General features: G+C 46.1%; 1 protein-coding gene across 1 annotated transcript in view; it reads left to right on the forward strand.

The window, feature by feature from the left end:
* Sdk1 (sidekick cell adhesion molecule 1) overlaps window positions 1-24777 on the forward strand; it is a 744195-nt gene that overhangs the window by 291821 nt on the left and 427597 nt on the right. The window contains exons 3-4 of the mRNA XM_074075462.1: window positions 1858-1964; window positions 4424-4571. Of these exons, the coding sequence (XP_073931563.1) occupies window positions 1922-1964; window positions 4424-4571 (191 nt within the window). The 5' untranslated portion in view covers window positions 1858-1921. The remainder of the gene's footprint in view (window positions 1-1857; window positions 1965-4423; window positions 4572-24777) is intronic.

Here is a 24777-nt window from a genome sequence, read left to right on the forward strand (position 1 = left end):
TAGGAGGATCACAAGTTCAAGGCCAGGCTGGGCAAAGTTAGGGAGGCCCTATCTCAAAAACAATATACAAACAAAAGGATTGGGGGTGTCGTTTAAGTGGTAAGGCTTTGGGGTTTCATCCACAGTGCCACAAAAAGAAAAAGAACCCAGTAAGATCCAACCTCTTGGATTTTCATTCAACATCCTGCTGCTAATTCTGTGCTGTACAATGGGTCCCTGAGGCCATTTCATCTCCTATAACTGAAACTTTGTTTCCTCTGGGGCCCTCTCACTTACCTCCACCGGCATCTGACAGCCACCACCCCACTCTCTTCCTCTATGATTTAATGATGTTAGGTTCATCTTATAAGTGTTATGTAGTATTTGTCCTTCTGTGTCTGTCTTCTTTCACTTAGCCCTGTATCTTCCAGCCTCATCTATCTTCTTGGAAATGGAATGGTTTTCCCTTTCAAGACTGTGTGATATTCCCTTATATTTATATACATTTTATCTATTCATCTGTGGACAGACACTTAAGTTGTTCCTATAGTTTGGCTGTTGTAAAGCTGCAGTGAATGTGGGATTGGTTTTTTTTTTTTTTTTCCAAGATTCTGATTTCAATTCCTTTGGAAATATCCCCAGAAGTGAGATCACTGGGCTATATGATAGTTCTATTTTTAATATTTTTAGGAGCTCCATTATGTTTTTCTGTAGTGGTTGCACCAGTTTATGTTCCCACTAACAGTGTGCAGAAGTTTTCCATCTGCACCCTCACCATCATGTGTTATTTTTATTTGTTTTGTGATAATAGATATCCTAACAGGTGTGGGATCATCTCACTGTGGTTTGGGTTTGTATTTTCCTGGTGTCATGAGAACCGTTTCACCTGCTGGCCATTTGCACATCTCCTCTGGAGAAGTCTGTTGAACTCCTTTGTCCATTTCTCAATTGTGCCTTTTCTTTTGCTCCTGAGATGTAAGGCTTCCTGATATATTTTGAGTATTATCCCTACGCAGAGCAGCTGGCTCAAGACTTCTTGATTTGTTTGTGATATGGCCATACCATCTCGGTGACTTCCTGGGCTGGCTTTGAATCACAATCTTCCTGGTCTCTGCCTCCTGAGTAGCTGGGATTACAGGTGTGAGCCACTGGTATCTGGCTTGCTTTGGGGTTTTTAAGCATCCTAAGTCACAACTCTCAGTAAACATAATGCAGGGCTGTTTATGTTTTATGTCATTTAATTTCTTTTCTCTTATGAAAGTACACTGAAGGTTTTCAGAAGGTATAGGCCAGAAGGGTGGTTATTTATAGCACAGAATGGAAGCTATGAATGAAATGACTTTTGGTCATCTGAGAAATAACTTACTGTCAGGCACAGGTGGGGAAGGAGGAAAGGAAGTGTGTGCCTTGTGTCAGGAGAGGGAGGCTGGTCCTTGCCCTGAACACAGCAACCTCTCATCCCGAAGGTGGTGCTCATCCATCATGTGAAGGCTGCAGCTGGTCCTGAGTCATTTCTGGAAATTTTGAGCTGCTACAGAGAGTGGAAATTAATATTTTTTACTGAAAGATCTGGTTTAAATGTGATTACCTCTTACTACTCAGCATTTCTCATTTATTCAACCCCTCCAAAGCAGTATCTCCTGTGCACATGGTGCTGCACTGGACTCCAGGGCACAGTGACAAATGAAACAGATGTGGGTCCTGGCTTTTCATGCTGTTCACAGCCTAGCCAGGGAGGCAAATTTCAATGAACTAATCTGATAAATAACTCACAGTTGTCCTCCCTGCCTTGGTCAGGGAGGGACTGCATGAACCTTAGGTCTGTTTGTCGAGCAGGTTCTCCACGTGACCACTGACACTTCTTTTTGGTCTTTGCAGGTATGTCATTCCATCTTTGCAGAAGATTGATGCTGGGTATTACCGCTGTGTGGTGCGGAACAGAATGGGAGCCCTCTTGCAGAGAAAGTCCGAAGTTCAGGTTGCATGTATGTATACAATGTGTGTAGTGTGGACCGTGGATGTGTACAGTGTGGACCGTGGATGTGTGCAGTGTGGACTGTGGATGTGTACAGTGTGGACCGTGGATGTGTGCAGTGTGGACCGTGGATGTGTGCCGTGTGGACCGTGGATGTGTGCAGTGTGTGGACCGTGGATGTGTGCAGTGTGGACCGTGGATGTGTGCAGTGTGTGGACCGTGGATGTGTGCAGTGTGTGGACCGTGGATGTGTGCAGTGTGGACCGTGGATGTGTGCAGTGTGTGGACCGGGGATGTGTGCAGTGTGTGGACTGTGGATGTGTACGGTGTGTGGACCGTGGATGTGTACAGTGTGGGAATTGTGGATGTATGCAGTGTGTGGGCCTTGGTGATACAGAAAGTAGCGGGGCAGCTGCAAGGAGCAAGTCAGAATTACTTGTAACCATTGCAGATGTGTATAGTTTGTCTTTGGCTCACGTGGGATGGATGTTAAAATTGGTGAGATTCGAGGACAGTTCACAGACTGTCCTGGCAGTAGTTACGGAGGCAGGTGTCACAGCTCCGAGGCTCTGGGCAGATGAAAGAGGGGTAAGATGACTTACTTGATGAATCGGCTGCTGTTTTATTTAGATTGGGATCCAGAATATGTTCCAGATAAAAAGTTAAGCCCACCAAGAGCACATTTTTGTAATTCATCAGCTCTTTCTGATGAAGATTTGTCTAGAAATCTCTTTGCAGCTGTTCAAATGTGTGTGGACAGTCACTGTCCTGGAGCTGTGAGTGTGGTGACTTGCTCCTTGTCGGGCAGCTGCATTCCTGGGGAAGGACCCTGGACACAATGAAAGGCGCCATGGGAATGCAGGGAGCTTGGGTTTTAATGGAGCCTGTGGAGGACAAGGCCTGACAACACAGCCTGTGCTCTTCGTCTTCTGAAATCCAGAGTCTGTGGAGACTAGGATCTGTCTAAAACAGGCTGCCTGGTTTGTTCTATTCTGAATGTACTGCTAGCACAGCTCCCTGCTTAAAAGAAAGCATAAAAAGTTCCCAAAACTTAAATTACACTGTAATGTGCCCTGGACCTCAGGGAATAGCGGGGCTCTTGAGCTGGGGCATGCTGTTGGCAATAAGATTCTCTGTCTGTCATTTTGACCCCAGGTAAGGCCTGTAGCTCTGTGATAGTGAATAAAACAGCACCTGCTTATCCTACTGTCCCACCGCAAGCATCCTGACGCAGTGAGCAACTGGCAGACCCGCGGTCAGTTATGTTTTCACTCACTGCGAAGGCATCCATCTTCCCGAATTGTAAGGCTGATGAAATCACTCAGCTAAATCTGTCCACAGAATAATCCAGAACTTTTATTCAGTAGTGTAATTGCAAACATAATAGATAGAGTGCAGATCAATACCTAAACCATATTTGAGTGAGTTAAGAGCCAGGAATTTGTTATGCTATATTAAATTCTGGTTTACAGAATTGAGTTTGAGCTTCCTCTTGCTTCATTATTTATGTCCTCCTTCCCACCCTTCACCTCTCGCTCTTAGGCTCTTCTTAACCTCGCTCTCCTTTTCTTTAGGACGCACTTCACTTTAAAATTAACCACAAATATTTTCCTGATTGGATTCATTGATAAGTTTCATCTTTCCCTCAAGTTCACCACACAGTCACACAGAAAGTAATTTTTTACCAAATAGCCACAGATAATAGAGCTCTTCTACAGAAACTGTCAAACTCGAATACATTAAAAGCATAGTGTTTGTTGCTGCACCTGCGTGCAAATGTATTTATCTACATCTTTTTATAATACTGAAATTTTTCTGAAAATGTTTTCTAATTTACAAATTAGCCATTGATAACTATATTCTAATGGCTGTTTTCTTTTTTCCTGTGACCTCATTTTTTTTTTAAATGTTTTAAATCCATAGAACAAAGACTGGCTTCCCCCAATTAATTAACAGCATTGGGGTGGATAGAGAACCCTTAAACTCTCCAGTGGTTGGGCAGTATTGCTCCCAAAAGATCAGTTAGGAAGACAGTCACCCTGAGGTGACGAGGAGGGACCCGGGGGAGTGAGGACCGGTGCTGGGGAGCTATCCTAGATGTCTGGTTCTGTTGGCATTGCTTCCTGAGGCGCTGGGAGCTGTCCATAAGTTTATTTCAGTATCATGGATGGTTGTGGACCAGCACTGGGGGCTCTCCCGCAGGTCATTTCAGTATCATGGTCAGGTCAACTGCAGCCATCCTGTCACAGCAAGACAGAGGCTGCCTGGCTCTGCAGATCAATGTGTCACCTGGCTGTTTTGAAGACGCATGGCTTTGCCTCCCGCCTCACTCCCAGCCAGCTCCCTGCTTGGTCCACTGTTAAGTATGGTGGTGTCACCAAACGTACCATAAAATAGTTATTCCATCTCTGATCCTTGCTCCTTCTGAAAAGTGTTTGCTAGAACTTAAGTCTCATTTGTCCTCTGCAGATATGGGACATTTCATGGACACAGAGCAGAGGAAAACGGTTTCCCAAGGACAGGCTGCGGTCCTCAACCTGCTGCCCATCTCCAGCTGCCCCAGACCTCAAGTGACTTGGTTTAGAGAGGGACACAAGATTATTCCAAGCAACAGAATGTAAGTCACTTCTGGTACGATGAATTACGCCTGCCTTACCGCTCGCATAGTCAGTCAACCAACTAAGGTTAGCAGTGGTTTGCAAAGAATGAGCTAGTCTAGGAGTTCCTCCTCAGTCCTTGGTAAACAGCACTTTTGCTCCAGGCTCATGTAGTCTCTGATCAGAAGATCCCCGTGTGAAAGCATCCAGGCAGGACACGTGTAGTATGGGTGGTGATGGATTAAGGAAAGGAGTCACAAAAGGCCGTGGTGGGCTGGGGAGCAGCTCAAGTGTAGAGTGCCTGCCTGGCAAGCACAGACCTGAGTTCAAACCCAGCAATAAATAAGTAAATGTATAAACAAAAGGACCGGTGGGAGTCAGAAGCCCCTCTTTCTGGGTGCTTTTAAAACCTGCCCCAGCCTAGGGGAAAAAGACTCCAATCACCAATAGTTGACGAGTGGGAGGGGCAGGGGTGTCCCTGGGCTGAGGCGGGGTGGCTGAGTTTTTCCCATGCAGGGTGTGATAGCCTCCACAGTTGGCAATTGAAAAGAGGCTTAGAGAAAGAGAAGACTGTTCAACGTGAAATACAAAATCAAGTCGTGAAGTTCTAAGAGTCTCAGCCTTCCCTCTTACCCACTCACTTTGGGACTGCGCCATGATCTTTGCCCCGCGTGAGCACGGCAATGGAACTCTCCTGTCCTCTCCTGTCCTCTCCTGTCCATGTGCTGCTCACCCCTGATCCAAGTGCCTCCACTCTTCCAGGCCTGTTCTCTGTTTATTATGGTGTCTGATCTTAACAAGGGTTGGGATTTGCTTATGCAGCTGTGTGTTTCCCCTCTTTTTATTGAGCCAGGTTTGATAGTACATTTGATAAAGTAGCAATTACTGCTATTTCTCTTTATCCTTTTATCCCATTGTGACAGCTCTGCTTCCTGTCTAGTTAGAGACTCGCTGTCTACTGTGCAAGACTGGCTTTGAGATTTGTTACGTGTTATTTCAAGGGGCTTTGCCTATTGCTCGTTAAGGTATTTATCTAAAGCCAGGCAGGTTTTCTTCATTTGGAACTTCAAGTGATTTAAAAAAAAACCCACATAATTGGGCATTTTGCAATCTAAGTTAAAGACAACATTCCATATCTAAAGGTTTCAAGAATGAGAGATTACAGAAAGAATTGTGAGCTGCTCTCCACGTGGGGTAAAAGTCAAGTACTCATCGTGCCAAGTGAGGGCACTCGGGTAAAAATGTGACAGGAGGCAGCTCTGGGTTTGTTTTTCAGAGAGGATCGGCATAGGGCAGTTTTCTGAACAGGGTTCAAATGACGTGATAGGAGCAACTCTGAGGCCTAAGCCGGTCGCCACCCTGCCTGACCCTAGTGGCGTCTCCTGTGCGCCCCCAGCATCTCAGCCCTGATTGACTCTGGATTGTCCCTAACCTGTTGTAGCAGGCACTTCTGTTTCAGTCATTAGCAACAGGACAAAACAAGGAAATATGTGCAAAAGCTGTATTTGGGGATTCTAGCACAAATACCAACTACTTTAGAAAACGGGGTGTCTGCTATCATTTTCCTTTATTAGAAGTTCCTTAGATACCCACCTTCATGTTAATTCGAATCATCACAGATGCCTCGAGTTTGGGTGCAACAAAAAGTGAAGAGTCAATCTCTCATTCCTTTGGGAGAAGCTTAATCTGAGCCGAAGGCAGCGGAGAGGCATGTGTGTGTGAGTGCTTGGGAAGGTTCCGGCTGAGCACAGCATGGCATGGCGGGTGAGGTGGGATTGTTAAGGGGAGAATTGGTACCAGGGATGGGGAGGTAGGTTCATTCCAGCTGCTTCTCAGATTCTTAGTATCAGTGACATAAGCATTCACGGTAGGGGATTGTCTTCCCTGGGTAGCAAATCGGTATGTGTTGACTCATTTGTCACCTTGTGGTCGAGCCACATTCATGAGACACCATTTATTCAAGAAGCATGAAAGGGTGTACAACGAAATAACTCTTAATTCCACAGGCTTTTTTAAATTTGCAAATTCATGCTGAAGACTGTTTAATCCCTAATGAGCTAACGACATACAGATGCTATCAGAGTCCTAACATAGTGTCCCTTCAAACAAATGGTCTGCTTATATAACCGTGAAGCGTTGCTAAGCCTCTAACCTCAGTAATGTGCTCTGCCTTTCTTAAGGACAGGAGACGAGGCTGGTTAGGAGTACTCATCATCACCCCACACTTACTAAGTACCTGTTGCGTAAGACATTTTAAATCAGGATGTGTGTGGCTTTTTGCCACAAATTGATACATCTTTCAAAGAGCTATCACTTTCTGCTTCTAATCAAGTTCTGCTCTGACTAGGATGGCAGGTGATTTTGGCATGACTCCTGCCCAGGCAAAAGTCAGATGTATTAGGTCTGTCTGTGCCACCAGAGGTCTGGCCCAAAATGAAGTGGTGTCTGCACTTGCTCTTAGCCTCCTTGGTCAGGGTCAATTTCCTGATGTGGGAGGAAAGATAGACCTGTCAGGAGGTTGAGGAATCTCAGCTCCCCTTCCCTTATCTTGTAACATTGTCTCCTGACCTTTGAAGGTGACTTTAGGCTTAAGAGTAAGTGACTTTTTCACTTGCAAGGGAAACAGTAACTCTGACTCTTCCTAACTTGAAAAATTAGTTAAATAGCCTAGTAATAACCTTGGGGGCTATTATTTATTGAGCACCTACTTGAAACATATCTTTGCTAACCCTCACAATTGCTTTCTGAGACAAGTCTAATTAACTCCACTTAGAGCTGTGTCGGGACTGAAGATTAGAGATACTGACTGACCAAGGGAAAAGCTGGGACTCAAACCCAGGGCCACGTGACTCTGAATCCCATGCTCTCCCTGTGTTAGACCACTTCCTCTCTTCCCTTTGTTAGCTGAACTTTCCTGCTTTTGATCATTTTTTCCATAAGTTACTTCAGGCTTCTTTCCTCATTTATTTGGAAGCCCGGCTTGCATCTGAAATAACATCGGTTTACATGGGCTTGCGTGGAAGCGCTGAGGAGTGTCAGTGACAGATGTGTTTTGATAGTAGAGTCAATATGATTTCCTTTTGGATCAAAGGTGGGGTATGGGAAATCGAGGAAAGCCATGGAATATCTTAGGCTATGCAACCTGATCAACTGAAAGGATAGAGGTGCTTTTTCTGAATGGGCTGACCATTTTGAGAGAAGTAGGTTTGTGTATATGAGGGGTGGATGGGTTGTGGTGTCTGTAGTTGCCTTTGGACAAGTTAAGCTTGAGGTGAATGAATGTTCCATAGCCAAGTGGATCCAAGGACTAGATATCAGACTCAAGGTCAGCCAGGAGGTCTAGGTTAAACCTGGGGTATTTGTAGCTCTTTGCAAACCTACAAAATACATGAACCAGTAGACCAAGTTCCAGTAGTTGTATCAGTTGGTGTCACTCTTGCCTGCAAGTCATAGGGGTTGAATTTGACTATCTTTTGCAAAGAGGGATTTTATGTAGAGAGTTACAGAACGAAACCAGCAGCAGAGGATTGATTCTGCAGTAAGTAACTAGGGCTGCTCCCATGGTCCAGGGATGAGAGGGAGCAAATTGAGCAGTGTGACATCATAACTCTGGAACTTGTGAGTATGTTAGCTTGCATGGCAGAGGGGGTGAAGCTTCCAGAGGCAATGAAGGCCCAGTGCAGGGGGAGATGGGACACGAGGAGAAGGGAGTCTTCAGACCAGTACAGCCAGACTTAGTGCCTGCTCCCTATGACTGGTGTGTGCCCGCATGCTGGCTGGAGTCACGCCCGGTGTCTTTGACCTGTGCCTTCTGGGGGACAGAGGTCACTGTGGCTGCTTCTGCTCCCTGTGGGAGGAGAAAAGCTAAGCATCCCTTCTGTTACACATGCAGAAGGGCAGTCAACTGGACCTGCCGGGTCCACCTCCTTGCATCGCTCTAGAATGCTTAGCTCTTGCTGCCATTGTCCCCTAAGACTTATGGCTTCAGTCACAGCTCCAAGACAGGAGGAGGGTCCCTAGCTGGCATCCTGCTGATTCTGTCTGGACTTAACTGCTCAGCTCTGTATGTCCTGTCCCCCCAAAGATTTTCCCAACCACCCCTGTCCCCTACTGAGGTAGTGGCCACCCAAAGCATCTATGTGACTGAATGTGGCCTGGTAGGGTGCCAGCAGCATTGCAGTGTGGGTGGGCAGGAGGAAAAATCAGGCAACATCTGTACCGCTCAGCAGAAGGGGACCAAGGCGAAGACAGCAAAGCTCAGGAAGAAGCTGTTGACGCAGAGGAGCATCTTAGAAGGGTACATGATATTTTGAAAGCATGGAGGATAAGCTGCATTCTGAATTTTGAATAGGTAATTATGGGTTGTATTTATCTGAGAAGATGAAAAAATATGCATGTTTATTTCTGATTTTTTTTAATCCAAACAGTTAATTTGCCAACTTTGCATATGAAAGAGGAGTGTGGCTTTGTCTTAGAAGCGCAGTCTAATTTGAAGATGAAATTCTTGCGTGTTATTTTGACTTAAGTATATTTTCTTTTATTTCCCCAACTATGAATGTGAATCTGGATGCAATGCTTCTCACACCTCCAGGAAGTGATTTATGCCGGCAGTTATCAGATTAGGACACAAAACTTGGTCTGTACAGTGCCGTTCAATTGCTTAATTGAGGGGTTTGTGCTCAAATTGCATCCTGCGGCCTACCTGACAGGAATGTGGAACCACACATGTTCTTGCACGAGTTTTCCTGGCAACATGAAGATTTTTGTTAGAGATGAAATATTTCAAACCTTCAGTGAGCTTTGCAATAGACGGTTTGCCTGGTGTGATCTGGGCTGAGAAACACGGGCAGTAAATGGCTTTCCAGGTGACCTGGAAACGGCCTGATTCATAACAGTCCACACTTAAATTCTCTGATGGCCATTAACTTATTACCATGCCATTTCCATTGCTCCAACAAAGATTCATTTAAATTAGCATGTGTATTACACGTCACAACTTAATGCTGGGATGGAGTAGAAACTGGTTGTAATAATATTTTTATAGTTAACCAAGCTTTCAAAATAATGTGCTTTTAAACTTTTCTATTTTATAGGCATTTTGGGAGTGTTTATAGATTTATATATGTATGAACAGAGCCGCATTTTATTTAAGTTAAAAAAAAAAAAACCTGGGAAATACAGGTGCTAGGCCGGTCTCCACTAGAACTCTGACCTTGGACAAATTACTTTGCCTCCATTTTTCTCTATCAAAGATGAGGACATTGTTCACTGGTGGTGTGGTTCAAGTGGTGGAGCCCCTACCTAGTGTGAGGTCCTGAGTTCAAACCCAGTACTGCCAAAAAAAAATACTTACCATGATAAAAAGTGAGGGAGTTGTATTGAACAGGTCTAAGATTTTCCTGGTGTGAACTTCCAGCAATGCTGGCATGGAAGGTCAGTGCCCATGCCCAGGTCTCCCTCCCTCTGCTCTTCCCTTCTCTGCTCATTCCACCGACATTTATTGAGGCTTGCTCAGTGCTCAGCTCGGGGAGGAGGTAAGGCCTCCCGCAGCCATGCTCTGAGTGGACATGGGTTAATAAACATCATAACTTCAGGCGAGGGTGGGTGCTGAGGGCCGGGGCCAGGGCTAGGCAGGGGCAGCAGCGAGCACTGAGTGGAGTTGAGCTTTAAGGACAGCCTTGTCTCTCAGGTGGCATTTGAAAACCACTTACTGAGTATAAGTTACATACAACAAAATGCTCGGATTTCCAGCAAACAGATGGGGAGAATGCTGTGTGCTCAGAAGTTGTCACTTCCCTGTCCAGAGTCCCCCCACCCACCCCTTCTTCCAGCCGCCCTCCACCAAGTTAATTTCAACTACCATAGGTTAGCCATTGTCACCTGTTCCAGAATTTCATAGAAATGGGATCATTGAATGTGAACTCTTTTGTCTGGCTTCATTCATTCACCGTGCTTTCTGTGATATTCTCAATATGGGATCTAATGACAGTAGTTAACAATTTCTGCATGGCAGGCAGTGTTTTACATGTGTAGACATAATGATTCACTTAGTCCTCACAGCAGAACACTAAGCGAGCACTGCTGTCCTGGTGAGGAGAAAGACAGAGAGAGGCCTGCAGCCTGCAGTGTGGGTGGGCACCGGTGGGCTCCGGAGCCCATGCTCTTCCTTCACACTGTTCTGGCTTCTTGAGGTGACGTCTGAAGCTGAGACCCAGTTGGCCGTGCACACATCCAGAGGAGTAGGGTTCTAGACAGCTGGTGGGAATCAGCTCCATGTGTTCGCAGGGTGCACTGGTGAGGTCGGATATGTGCTGTGAGGAAGGGGCAGGCAGGGGCTTGGTTTCTGTAATTCTGTCATTTTAAGAAGGCTTCATAAATGGAACTGTGCATATGTATTCTTTGTGGACTGGCTTTTTCATTACTCTTCACTGAACTATCTAGGTTCGGAGAATTTATTTATTTTTTTGGCATTACTGGGGTTTGAACTCAGGGCCTTATGTTTGCTAGGCAGGCACTGTACCTCTTGAGTTGCTCTGCAGCCCTGTGATGGACTTTTGCATGCCTCCATCATCAGCTCCTTGTGCTGGCTGAGCAGGGCTCCTTGCTGTGGACGTGCTGCAGCTTTGCAGACATTGCCCAGTTGAAAGGCAGGCGGGTGTGTCCTGCCAGGGCCAGGGTGAACACTAGCAACACTAGTGCTAGCAACACTCTTGCACAGGTTTTGTGTGAACACACTTCATTTCCTGAGCTCAATGTTCAGGTGTACACTGACTGTGATGCATGGTCCTTATATGCTTGTTTACTTCTTTATTTTTGTGTTCTTGAGAAACCACCGAGCCATTTTCCAGAGTGGCTGTGCCATTTTATATTCCCCCAGCAACACAGGATTGACATCGCGTCTCTGCCTCCTCACCAGCTTTCAGTGGCATCCCTACGATAGCTTGTTGAGTGTTGAATCTTCATTTTCCTTAATGGCGAATGAATTACATGTGGCCATTTTAAAAAAGAACCAAACAGGAAAAATGAAACTTCTTGTCATGAAAATGCATTCATTTATTTTAAATATCCATTGGAGAAGTGAAAAGCAGACAAAACGCGCTTGTTCTGGAAAGAAATACTCAGAGTAAAGCACGGAGGAACACCATGGAAAGTAGGGAAGACAGATGACAACACAAGGGCAAGATAGTCAATAGATAGCTAAGAAGATTCCAGAAGGAATGGAGAGAATCAGGAAGTGAATGGAGAAAATGTTGGGAGTGATCACTGCTATAATATTTCCTAAAACGAGAATCTTCAGAGTCAAGGAGCAGAAGAGCTGGGCACTAGTGCTCATGTCTGTAATCCCAGCTACTTGGGAGGCAGAGATCAGGAGGATTGCAGTTCAAAGCCAGCTTGGGAAAATAGTTCACGAGACCCTATCTCAAAAACAGCCTTCACAAAAAAAGGGCTGGTGGAGTGGCTCAAGGTACAGGCCCTGCGTTCAAAGCCCAGTACCACACACACACAAAAGAAGGCAGAATAAACTTCCAGTAGAATATAAAAGTCCCAATCTGTACAATCGATATATTCCATGGTGCCCCCGCACCTGCAGACCTTCAAAGACCAAGGGCTTAGGAGTGGCTGTACATTCAGACCACTGTAAAGGAATCAGGTGATGGCTGACAGAGATACTGGAGTCTAGAAGGGATGACAGAGTCAGAACACCGCTGATGGAACTCTCATGGCAGAACTGTATACGCAGCCACACTCGCACTCAGAAGTAAGAGTCAAATGAAGCTATTTTCAGCTAATACTGACAAAGTGTTTTTGAGACGGTTTCAAAAAGATTTAAGAATGAGTTTGAGGAAGAAAGATAGTGAATCATGAAGGAAGTAGGATGTCAGAAATGTTGTACTTTGTTTTTATCTTTTCTAGTTTGGTAATATTTATAGTAATTTAAACATATTTAGATAGGGTGGGTGCAATGGCTCATGCCCATAATCACAGATACTCAGAGGAAATGGAGAGCAGGAGGATCGTGGTTTAAGACCAGCCTGGGCAAAAAGTTAGTGACACCCCATTGCAACCAACAAGCTGGGTATGGTGGCACTTCACCCGCAATCCCAGCTATGTAGGAGGTATAGGTAGGGGGATTATGGGCCAAGGCCCAGCTGGGCAAAAAGCGTGTGACCCTATCTGAGAAAATGGCCTAAAATAAAAAGGTCTGGGATGTGACTCAGGTGGCAAAGGGCTTGCCTAGCAAGCTCAAAGCCCTGAGTTCAAACCCCAGCACCACCAAGAGAAGAGAAGTATGGGGACGTGGGTGAGGGAAGTTGAGACAGCTCTTTGAGGCTCTTTATTGTGAATGACTATGGAGAATGACACAGTGCCTACATTGGGTGCACGGAGGCAAGGGAGTTTTTTTCCTCAAGGTAAGGAGTACCAGAGACCATCTGTGTGCCAGTGGATATCATCCCATAGATAGTGTGAAGATTCGCAGAGTGAGCACGGGAGGAGCAGAGCTCTGGTGAGAGGGACGGATGTGGTTGGGGACAGGGGAGTTCATAGAGCCCCGTGAGGACAAGGGTCTCATAACTGTGTGCCATGTGGCTCTTGAAGGCCTTGCCACAGTCAGTGGCAGCTTCCCTCTCACGCATTGTCCTTGAATGGAGCCATCCTGTAGGTGTAGACAAGGATTGGTAGTGGTGTCATGGGAAGGGAGGTGGTGTAAAAGAATCACCCAGAGTCCAAGCAGGCCAGGGAAACATGGCAGCTGTGTGACAACCTAAGCAGATACACAGCTATGGTGTGCGGTGCTGGGTTTCTCAGAAAAGTAGAGGCTCTGTGCAGCTCTGGAGAAACTGGTTGAACGGGGTGAAGCAAGTGGAAGTGTATCCTGTCATGTGGAAGTGAGAAACATGGATGGCAAGGTGTTGGTAAGGGAGTTGTGGGTCTCACTTGTCCCTGAGTTGCATAAAGGAGGGGATGTTAGGCCATCAGATGCAGTTGGAAGACTGCCAGGGTCTACAGTTGAAGAACTGGAGAGGAAAGGAGTTGTGGTGCATGAGGCCCTCACGGCCATCTTGTCCTCCCCTGCTGCCCCCTCAACCAACCCCAGACAGCAGGCTTCTCTTCTCACTGAAGAGATCAAGCAACATGATTGAGAAATGGCAAAGTTAAATTTGGAGGACGGCTGAGCTTTGGTCCTGAGACAGTCAGAAAATAGGTGTATGCTGGTCCGTCATCACATGAATTACTCACACCACCCCACCTCAGTCATCTCTCTCAAGTTGTCCATCCTGTGGGCCACGCCCCTTCTTCCCAGGTGCTCTCTCCTGGTCTCTCTGTTCTGGGACCTGGTTTCCCTTCAGTGCTGATTGTAGATCTGTTTTCCAGGAAAACTGGGCTAATATGTGGGGCATTTGAAATCAAGACTTCATAATGGAACTTTTGTAGGAGTGACCTTCACAGTGGGGACTGGGACATGCAGAGGAAGAGGTCAATGGCAGTGAGAGGTCTGTGACTGGAGGCCAGTGCTGAAGGGAGGCTGGAGAGGAAGCAGGGAGCCAAGAGCCACAGTCTTCGTGGCAGGGCAGGTGGGGGCAGCCTGACCATGAGACAGCTGGCCTTGGGAGGAGGAGGAGTTAGCTGGGACCTTCTCAGGGCCTTGACAGGATGGCTATAGGCAGACCTGACAGTGGGATGGCCTCCTGGGTTGTCCCCTTGGGTATTCCCCTCTGATACTTGGCAAATTGGAGTCTACCCAAAAGGTGTGCATCCTGGTGTGCTGGCTTCATCTATGGAGGGGGGAATGAACCTGTCCTGCTGGAGTAGTTGTGAGATTTAGCAGAATCTAAAGAACAAGGAAGTGACTTGCCCACAGAGTATGCACTGTAGGCTCCCGTACCCAGGAAAGGTACACCGGCTGCATGGCCTTGAAGATGTTCTGGACATGTTGCCCTCTGTGTGGCTGTACTATAGTGTCTATTGTGACTGATGGACAGGAGGGAGAAACCCTGGCTGGGGAACATGCTGCAGCCTAGGGCACAGCACCTCTGCCCAGCCACCTTAGCTTCTGTAAAGTGCCCCGTTATATCTGTACGTGACGGTTTCTAAAGGCTTGAGTCAGTGTCCCCCATCCAGGAGGAGGGGACACAGTGAAATTGCCACTGAGCTTATGTTATCCTAGGGCGAGTTTGTGTCCATCCAAGTGGATGAGCTGAAGACTAAAAGGGCCCTGTTAATTTCATGAGCAGCACCCAGCTGGCTCCTAGCTTCCTAACAGAACCTCCCTGTTACAGAAAGAGGCAGCCAGGACTGCTGCTGGGAATCTTGTGCCTCTCTTGATTGTCAGGTGTCGTAGATGATAACGGTTATCTTATAAACAGCGCTAGATTGGGGTGTAGGCTATAGACGCAGATGTGTAAGTTTGAAGTCTGCACCATCACATGACAAGGTGGGAATGCTGGAATTGTCTGCTTCCCTCTTTGGAAATGCTCTTTGCAGGTAGATGACGAGGTACCTGCTGTTGAAGTGTGCATCACAGACAGGAGCCACTCTGTGCCAGCCTAGCAGCCCAGGGAGAGGGTTCTTAAAGTCCCGTGGTTCCGTTTGAGTTGGCAAGGTACTGTTTAATGAGAAGAGCTTAATCTCCCGCATACCGATTTTTCATTGTAAATAAAATGCCTATTCACTTTACACGTGTGTATCTGGTGACAATAGGCTGTTTCCTTGCAAACATTAGCCTATTAGACATCTTAAGTTACTTCACATAATTGCATTTCACCCACTCTACATACTACTTTAATTAAAATTAGGGTAATTAAAATACAGTTTTAATGAGCAATAAATTCTGGAGTTGCCAAGGCTGGAACGTGTAGTTGAATCATACCTTTCTCTTTCTGAGCTCTTAAATTTGCGTTTGCATTAGTTTTTGGAATGGCAAGGATCACAGGTAAGAGGCGTTTTCAAATGCACTGTAAAATTCTGGGTTTCTTCAGGGCCGTGTCACCCGTCTGCCCCTTGAGCTCTTGGTTATTTGTACTAACTCTAATCCTGTGAGGGGGGGAAAGGATGTCTTTTGTCTTTGAAAGCTCAGAAACTTACTATTCCAGTGGTCACACTGAACAGTGAATATTTATTGAAGGGATGGGTAAGTCTTTCTTGAATGTGTAAATAAATAATAGCATATGATTCATTCTGGGGAGAAGGTAGAGGACAAAAAACATTGGACACTGGGCTGAAACCTGGAAAACTAGGGTTTTTGTCTCAGCCCTGACACTTAGTGGCCGTGTGGCCTTGGGTGGTGGAGTTAACTTCTCTTAACACAGTTGACACAGTGTGATGTTATCTCTGATGGAGACAATTGTAGTTACCCTGCCAACTTCCTGGAATTATGACTGGGAACATTTATTTGGTGAGTAAAACTGTAGGTGTGAAAGCACATTGTAACCCGCAAAGTAAGCGTAAAGTGGTGGCAGGTATTGTTACCTTCCTGCCCACCTCTACTCCTCACTTAAACGGCTAATTACACGCTCACATTAGTATTCAGAGCCAGCCTTCCTCATCTCATTTGGACCTTCCTGGATCTTAGGTGGGTTTTGCATAATGAATTCCAGCCCTTGGCTAGTGGCACCTTGTAATGCAGAGTACACTGCATTACATCTGCCCCTTCTCCTTCCCACCTATCCTGGTGGCCATGTTGTTGGAAATTCCAGCTGGCTTTGGTAGTGGCTGGATAAGTAGGAGGCATCATGAATATGTCTCACGTACACTTCATCACGCGCTCGCACACAAGTGGCTTTTCTGCTGTTTCTTGTTTGGGTTGTCAGGGTCAGGCTACCCTCCCCCGATTCTGCAGTCCTTCCTTCTTTCACTTAAGAAGTATTTATTATACTGAGTCATCCCAGAGAGCTAACTCCTCAAGCACCAGACTCCCTCCAAGCTGAGTGGGATTTAACCTTGGCCAAGGGGTTATTACTGGAGTAAGGAGTGGGAAGACTTTGCAGTGTGGTTTTATTACACCCAGTCCTGGGCACAGTGGTGCTGCAGGATGCCTGTCCCTGTCCCCTATGCATCCATGGAGAGCCATGGTCACTGAGCCCTACATCATGGTGGCTCTGGTCTCATCTGATCTTAATGAAGGGACTTCCTTGGCCACCAGTGTTATGTTCTCCTGCATCAAGCAGGAGGAGAGAAGCAGCCCTGGGAAGAAGATCTGTGCTTAGAGCTCACGGGGAGCTGAGGCTGTGTGTCCCACAGCAGGGAATGCTGTCCTTCAGGGTTGCGGGTAAGGAGATGGCATGATCTGGACAGAAGTAGGCAACCAGGCACAGGGAGGCACAAAGTGTGAAGCTGATGAAAGACGGCCACCGGAAGTCATCTGTGAAAGTGCTGCAGTTGGCATCCTGTGCCCTCAGAGGCAGGTCCTTCCCTGTCGGAGAGAGGGAAGTGTTTGAGGCCCAGGCTGGATGGGAATCACCCTGGTTTGGAAAACCAGCGTTCCTCCTCTGTCGTTCTAGCTCTGAGTCTCACAGAATGTGTGGGGGACGCAGCTTTTTCTCAGTGAAAGGCCTGACCTGAAGACATTTTGGAGGGGCTGTGATGAGTGTAGGAGGTGGCTGTCCTTGTGAGGGTGGTGTTCCTAGGAGCAGAGTCAGTGACCTGCGACCCATGTAAGTGACATAGAAGCACGGGCTTTCCTTCCCTCTTGCAGGAATAACAAAAGTGGAGGGAAGCGTGTCCCCCACTTTTGTGACTGCTGCTCAGGAAGTCGACCTCAGCTCACCCATGAAGGTGGTGATGTGGCCATAAGGGTCCTGTGCTTGCCTTCAGCTCTGATGCCACAGGCACTCTCTCTTGTCTTGTAGGAGAGGCCCCTGAGCTCCAGGAGGCTCCCTTTCTCCCTCTGTGAACAGCAGGGTTGATAATCTGGCTTGCCTGCCTCCCAGGACTTTTATCTCTGTGTTGAGATAATCACATCGTCACAGATATGAGAGCCTCCCATGAGTTACAGAGTGTCGTGTCTGTGTCATAGTGAATCATTTTCTCATGAGGACCTGTTCTTTGCTGAAGTCTGAGCTGACCAAAGTCTAGTTAGGTCTAATTGCTGGAGGATCTGCTTCAAGTGACAGTCCCTAGTATTAAGGTCTTCATTCAGTAGGTTCATCAGCTCTGTGCATAGAAGATCACTGAAATGATTGGCTCTCAAAGGTGCATGATTAGCAAGTGGGTTGTAGCCCCTCACAGTAACTCATCTAGTGTACTCTTTGCTCTTTAGATAACAGCTTTACTGAGATGTAATCCACCTACCATGTAAGTCACCTTGTTATGCATACAGTTTGGGGGGGGTCCTCATTTGTCCACAGGATTGTGTAACTATCACAGCATTTCTGACACCACCAAACCCCATCCCCATTTGCATTTGTCCCCTTCTTCCTTTTTCTCTGGCCACGGCGAGCACAAATCTTCTTTCTGTGTCTACAGATTTATTTGTTCCGGACATTGAATGCAAAAGGAATCCCACGCTGTATGGCCTTTTGACACCATACATGGCCTAAACTCAGCTGTCTTTCCTTTTTCTTTCCTCTTCTTGCCCTTTCTGACCATCATCACATATTAATGGGCCCTTTATTTATTGTACCTTTCCCTGGTCTAAGTTTAGGAGAGAGTAGAGAAAAGGCATTCCTTCATTCAGACAACGTGCCTCCTTTGTGTCAGGCACTATGCTGGGTTCTAGAATGATGTCACATGCTCCTCTTCTCACCAAGCTTACCATCTGTTTAGGGTAAACTGGCAAAATGGGCAGAAACAAAATAACAACGCACAGATGGGAGAAGTCCTGGCCCAGGCTGTGGTTCCTGTCAAATGCGAAGGAGAAAGAGCTACTGACACGAAGAGGTGTGACCAGACCTTGTGGGCACTGCGTTTGCAGAGGCGCTCATGTCGGAAGGGGCCTGGCGAGTTCTGAGGCCTATAGTTGTAGTGCTCTGAGAAGGGAGCCCTAAAGAGGTCATCAGGGCCAGGCCACATGGGGCTTGGACTGTGGAAATATGTCTGGCTAGTGTCCAAGTGCAGTGTAGGGTTTTTAAACCAGGAGAACAATGTGATGTGATCTGGTTTAAGAAAATCCAGCTGCTTTGTGAAGAATGGACAGAAAGGGCCAAATGGGGAACCAGCACTGAGGAAGCTTTTGTGCATGCTCTGGAGATGGATGTCAGCAGCCTGGATTAAGGCAGGACAGAAGACATGGAGAAGAGGAGGCTTGTTCAGGTGACAGGTCAGAAGTAGTGTTGGAGGTCTTTTAGGTGGGCTGGGGTAGAGTGGAGCCAGGTTGCATGTTTCTGATTTGAACCTTGGTATGCATTTACTGGAATGGCAGTAGCATTCGGATGGCTTTGGGCATGTCATGTTTGGGATGCCTGTGAACACCCGGATAGAATACCAACCAGATATCCTGTAAGCTCTAGGCGTGAGCCTGGAGCTTACAGGAAAGATGGAAGTCGAGATACAAAACTGGGAACCCTCAGGCTGAAGGTAGCTTTAAAACCATGCACAAGGGTGAGCTTTTCCAGGGAGAGAGATTTTAGAGAGAAAAGAAGCGAGCTCTGAGGATGTATCACCTTTGGATGGAGAGGGTAGAGACATAAGATGTCCACAGAAATACAGAGAGGGGCGCCAGGAGAGCTGCCAGCACAGTGGCTCCAAGAAGAGCACTTTTCACTAAGTGCAGCCCCAAAGTAATTGAAGCCCACAGGATGCAAATTCTAGTACAAAATGAATAAGAAGAGCAGCAAAGCATGGGTGTGAGGGGACAGGCAGAGCAGAGGGCAGGAGGCAGGGGGAGGTCTGCTCCTTGCAGCTCTCCTCACCTTGAGCTACAACCTGCTCCCAATGGGCTCAGTGCCACAGCATGCTTGGGAACAGGCCCAGCTCTGTTTGCTCTCCGTGATGGCTGTAAATTGGAAGGTCCCTGGGAAAAATGTGCCAGGGACAGATTAGAAAGTTTAGGATCAAACAGCCTAGCAGCACCAGCTCATGTTTCACTCAGGGAGATTTTCCTCTGTGTTTTAGCACCAGGTCTTTATCATAGCTGATGGAAAAGCGCTGCTTTATCTGGGAAGGTTATAAATGAGGAGGCATCCTTAGGACTTATTTATCTTTGAGAGCGTGAGCCATTCCTTCTTCAGTCTTGGCTTACTATTCATTATTAAACCAGGTAAGTTATTGCATCTGAGGGGTAAATGATGTCCTTTGGTGACATGTACAATGTGTGTGCTTTACTTTGCATAGTCAGTTTAATGCACGATGCAATTTTGAGAGTTGCCTATGCTGACTAATTTGGGGTAAAGTCTATCTGTGTTTATGGTTGTCTGAACACTGTGTTTTATTCTGGAACATTATTGGGAAATCACCATTGCCCAGTGGAGTGATCTAGATTATATCCAGCCATGCTTTGCAGAGTTTGGTATTCTTTGAACAACTAATTCACTGTCTATTTTATTGATTTTAACAATTATTTTTAAAGTGGTGGTATGCCAAGAAGTCAGTCTGGTTCAAAGCTGCTGTACATGGATTAACGTTACTGAGTTGAATTTTAGTTAAATTTAAGAATTTTTTCTGTGGAAGTGCATGCAAAATAGTCCTTGTGTTAATTAAAGCTGGGGAGAAAGGAGGCGTTGGCAACCTGCCAGGGCTCGTCTTGGCCTTGCCTGTGAGTGGAATGTGTAGTGACTGAGTGCCCGGCTGCATCTCACACACTCCCTGTGAATTTAAATGCCCTGGATATAATTTAGTAAATTTTTTGATCTTATGATGAAATGAGGAATTTTGGTAATCATGAGATTTTTGAAAAACATCTACTGATTTAAAATTAAAAAAAAAAAACCTTCTTAAATTATTCACAGAGAACACCCTCCGTTGATATTTTCCTTTATATTATCTTACTGTTCTTACTGTTTTTGGGAATAGGTGATAGGTGAAACCTGGAAAGTGACCATGCAGAATGCTGACTATGAATGTGAACTTGGAAACTGATGGGCTGTGTTTAGATCTTGCCTCTGACGCTTTAATAGTCATGTGAACTTGGGCAAGACATGAGGCTGTGTATCTCGCTCTCCTCCTCTGTAACACTGGCGTGATAATAATGCCTGCCCAGGGTTGTTGTGGGATTACCTGTCCAAGCACAGGTAAATCAAGAAAGACTATCCTGTCCATAGGACTCTGATTATTACAGAAGTCCCCCTCACCCACAGGTTCCCTTTCCAAAACTTTAGTTATCCACAGTCAGCTTTGGTCCAAAAATATGAAATGGGAAAATTCCAGAAATAAACAGTTTCTGAGTTTTAAGTTGCCTGCCATTCTAAATGTGATGAAATCTCACGCCGTCCCACTCGGGACAGCATTGACCCTTTGTCTGATGGGTCTATGCTGTACCCACTGCTTCTCTGTGGAGCCACTCAGCCATCGTGGTTATTACATTGACTGTCGCAGTATCACAAGCTGTTTTCAAGACGACTTATTTTACTTATTAACGGCCCCACAACACAGGACAGAGATGAAAGTGGCTCCAGGCATGGAGCAGGGAGAAGAGATGAACTCTGGTTCCATGTGGCAGCACTACAGGGCACACGGAAAAGCAAACTTTGTTCCCATGTGCATGTCAGACTCCCACTGGGAGTCTTGGGATATACCTGTACCCCTAAGGGGGAGGGGTGCTGTGTTACCACTTAGCTGAATTCTGTATGCGGGAAGAGGTAATGGTTCCTGTATTCTCTTAGTGTTCAAAGAAATCTTACAAAGCAAAATTGCATTTTGTATCTCTAATTACTTTCATACCATCTGGAGGTATGAAAGTTATTTCCTTAATCCTTTACATGAACAAAAGTCCAAGTTCTTCATGCAGTAGGGAAAATGGATCTGGTGAGAGCAGCAGTGAGACGCATGATCTGAGTCACACATCGTGCAGGTTTCAGAGGCACCGGCTGGACACGTCAGCCTTGTCTTTGCAAAGACATCTTTGATATCTCAGAGCTGTTTCCGGGTGAATCTCCTCCTCACTCCCTTTCCTTGTCTGACTGAGACCCGAAAGTAAAGGCCGTCCCTGTGGACAGCTTTCTGTGATTCCATCTCCCATTTCAAGGCCTGTGTTAGCAGACAGCGAGCTGAAGAGCCACATGGTCTTTCCTGAGGTCGTGAGACATGAAGCGTGCTGACAAGGGCTGCTTCAGAAAGGGTCCCGGAGCCAGAGAAGGAAGGGTGCAGCAGCCAGGCCTGACTTCAGCTTCCCGTGCAGGCCAAGTGTCTCTGAGGTGTACAGCATTTATGCCGTGAAATCATAGAATGCAAATGCAAGTTTGAATGTCTCTGAGGATATGTGTGTGTTCCAGGCAGCTAGTACACACCAATTTCCTTGTGACTCAGTAGACATGCATAATTACAACTCTTTTGTCCATTCTTTACAACCTATTACAGTGGTGAATGGCTGTGAACCCTGTCCATGTTTCAAGTGAGTAAGACTGACACTGACTTTTAGAGTAAGATTTGTAATGATAATAAAATATCCAACTCCGAGAAAGGAGCCTGTGTTTGTCTTCAAATGGAGTGATTTTCAGTGGAGTATAAAAAGCAATGCTTATTTCATGCTTAATTTCCCTTTTCAGTTTTTGTCCTTTCCCTTTTCTGTCCCTGTTTTACCACTGAATATTCCTTCAGCCCCTGGGCGAAGCAAGATGGTTGGCCACCCGCCTTGTTTACAGCTCCTGTGGACATAAAACTTCCTTTATTGTAATTTTGTCTTTTCCCCACCAGTGTCAAAGGCTCTACATCTAAAAGGAAGTATGGAAGGTAGAAATATAAATCTGAGATTAGTTAACTAGCCTGTAAATGCTAAGCAAGGCAGAGATATTTCATGAACAGAACTGAATTTATTTTGAAAGCATCTTTCCCGGTAATGTGTCACTGTCACTGCAGGAGGAACGGGCTATGATTCCGTGGAGCACCAGGCTTGTACGCTGAGAAAAATTGACCTGAGCTCTTCCCTGACCCATAGCATCTCAGCACACACCTGTTTACATGAATTCCTGGTGGCACGCTCCCTGTCTATCCTCCTCTGCATGACTTGCAGACACGCACCTGTTGAAATCTGCTTGGGGAGTTGTTCCCACTAGCCATGGGGAGACATTTGTCCTCCTTCTGGGTGAAATGCTCAATGTAAGCACACATGCCTGCAAGGCAGAGCAAAACACAAGGCAGGTCAGGCGTGCCACAGAGCTACCTCACTTGGATGCTCCTTGTCACAGCGGTCGTTCCACCAGGAAATGTCAGGCTGTAATTCCACCACCCCTCCTCACCACCCCAGCTCAGGGCAGCTCCAGCTAAAATGTGGTGGAAAGTGTGAGAAAATCTGACTTGTGTACTCTGACCCCCATATGTATCTTGTCCTGGCCCTCCTGTAGCCTTTGGGATTGTGGCTTTAGGTTTGGAGAACAGAAGTGGGACACGCGAGCCTTCGAGAGGCCCTGCATCCTCGTGAGTTCCAGCAGTGGGGTGTGTGGCTGTGACTCTCATGGGGGAGCTTCCAAGAAGCAGAACATGCTGCTTCTTCATACTTGAAAGATGCTGATTTTAAATGACAACAATCATCTTCAGGAAGTATAGATGTGACCCAGGTCCTCTGAGGAATGATGGAGGCTTTAATAACTCTGATTAGTTTCTTTGAATTAATTTGACCCTTAAATCTACGAGAAAGTTGAGAAAAAAATTGATGCCGTCTCTAAGAAAGAGTGGACTTCGTTGTTTTTGCAAGCCTGTGAAACTTGTGGGTGGAGTAGGACCAGATGTGGCTCCCTATCCTTCCTCAGCGCGTGACCGCCTGTGTGGAGGTCCCCTCTGTGCACCCACAGCTGTTAGGACCCTGTCCCGCCACTCCCAGGCCCACCCTGCTTTCTACCTAACAGCCTGCCCTGCAAGTTCTCTTTAACATGTGAGAAAACCAAAGTGAGTCTGCAGGTCCCTTGAAGTAATGCGCAACTCCGCCTGTATTCCCGCTGCAACCCGCGCGCTCACGTTCAGTCAGGATGAAACTCTTTGAGGGCTGGGACTGACTTTCACTCTTGCATTCACCAGCTGCGACATGCAATGTCCTGTGTTGGTGCTCAGAGTCTCTGTTGTGTGAATGAATGGAGTCTTGGCTTTGCCTGATAAGTTAATGTGTGCTTTTCTCTTGGTTTCTTTCTCCTTTTTTTTTTTTTTACCGGGGGGAGGGGGATGGGCGGGGGATTGGGGTACAAAGTGTTTCAGTGCCAGGCCGCTAGCAGCAGCGTTTTGTGGTAGTGTGATTCTCCAACGTGACCTTCTGCATCCTTGGCAGATGTTCCTCCTGTCCCCAGAGTCTGGTGAGTGACAAAAAACCCTGGCTAGTTCACATTTGCAATGTTCTTTTTGTAATCTGTCTGCTAAAACACGTTTGTGGCACTAGAATATGGGTGAGACTCAAGCTTTCCAGGTGGCAGTGGTAGGCTTGCTGAGTCACCTTCCCTGTGTGAGCACTACCTGTCTGTGTCGGAGTCTGGTGGTTGTAGGTGGTGATGGCTGGAACACTTGCACCTCACATTCCCAAACTGGAATCAAAGTGGGGTTTTAATTTACTTTTCCTTCTAACGACATGTTTTGTTTGTTTGAAAGCTCTGATGTTTTGGGAAATTTTATGATAGTGACTTCTTTTTTATTCCATTAAGTGCTCCTAGAAGAAAAATAAATGATAAAAGAAATAAAATTCCAATGAATTATGCCATGCACAATTTCTTGTGCATGTCTCTGCACCTTGCTAGATTATTCTGACCTAACTGTACATAATTCTCATTTGAAAAATAAATATCCATGAGTTTTATTATCAAAAGCACATTTTGTAGATAAGGCTGCAGCTTCTTCTTATTGCCTTATTACAATAACATCATTTATTTCATTTTCTTATATGAGGAATTTGTAGAACAACATTTAGGCCTGTAATAATTCCTTAAATCTAGTTTTGAAAAGTCGGAGCTCAGTGAAAAACTACACATAAATAGCTGACTCAGCGGAAGGGAGAATGCGAGTGTCACTGATGGTTTTGAGGGGAGCATACCCTGCATTAACTTTTGGGTTTCATAAATAAAAGACCTTGAGGGTTTAATTTTCTAACAGACTTTCGTCCATTTCCCTCAGTACTGCTTTGTTCAGTGGGTGCAGGAAGGTACACACTAACTACAT

This window comes from Castor canadensis, chromosome 6 (genome assembly GCF_047511655.1).
Source record: "Castor canadensis chromosome 6, mCasCan1.hap1v2, whole genome shotgun sequence".
In the NCBI taxonomy this organism is placed as follows: Eukaryota; Metazoa; Chordata; class Mammalia; order Rodentia; family Castoridae; genus Castor; species Castor canadensis.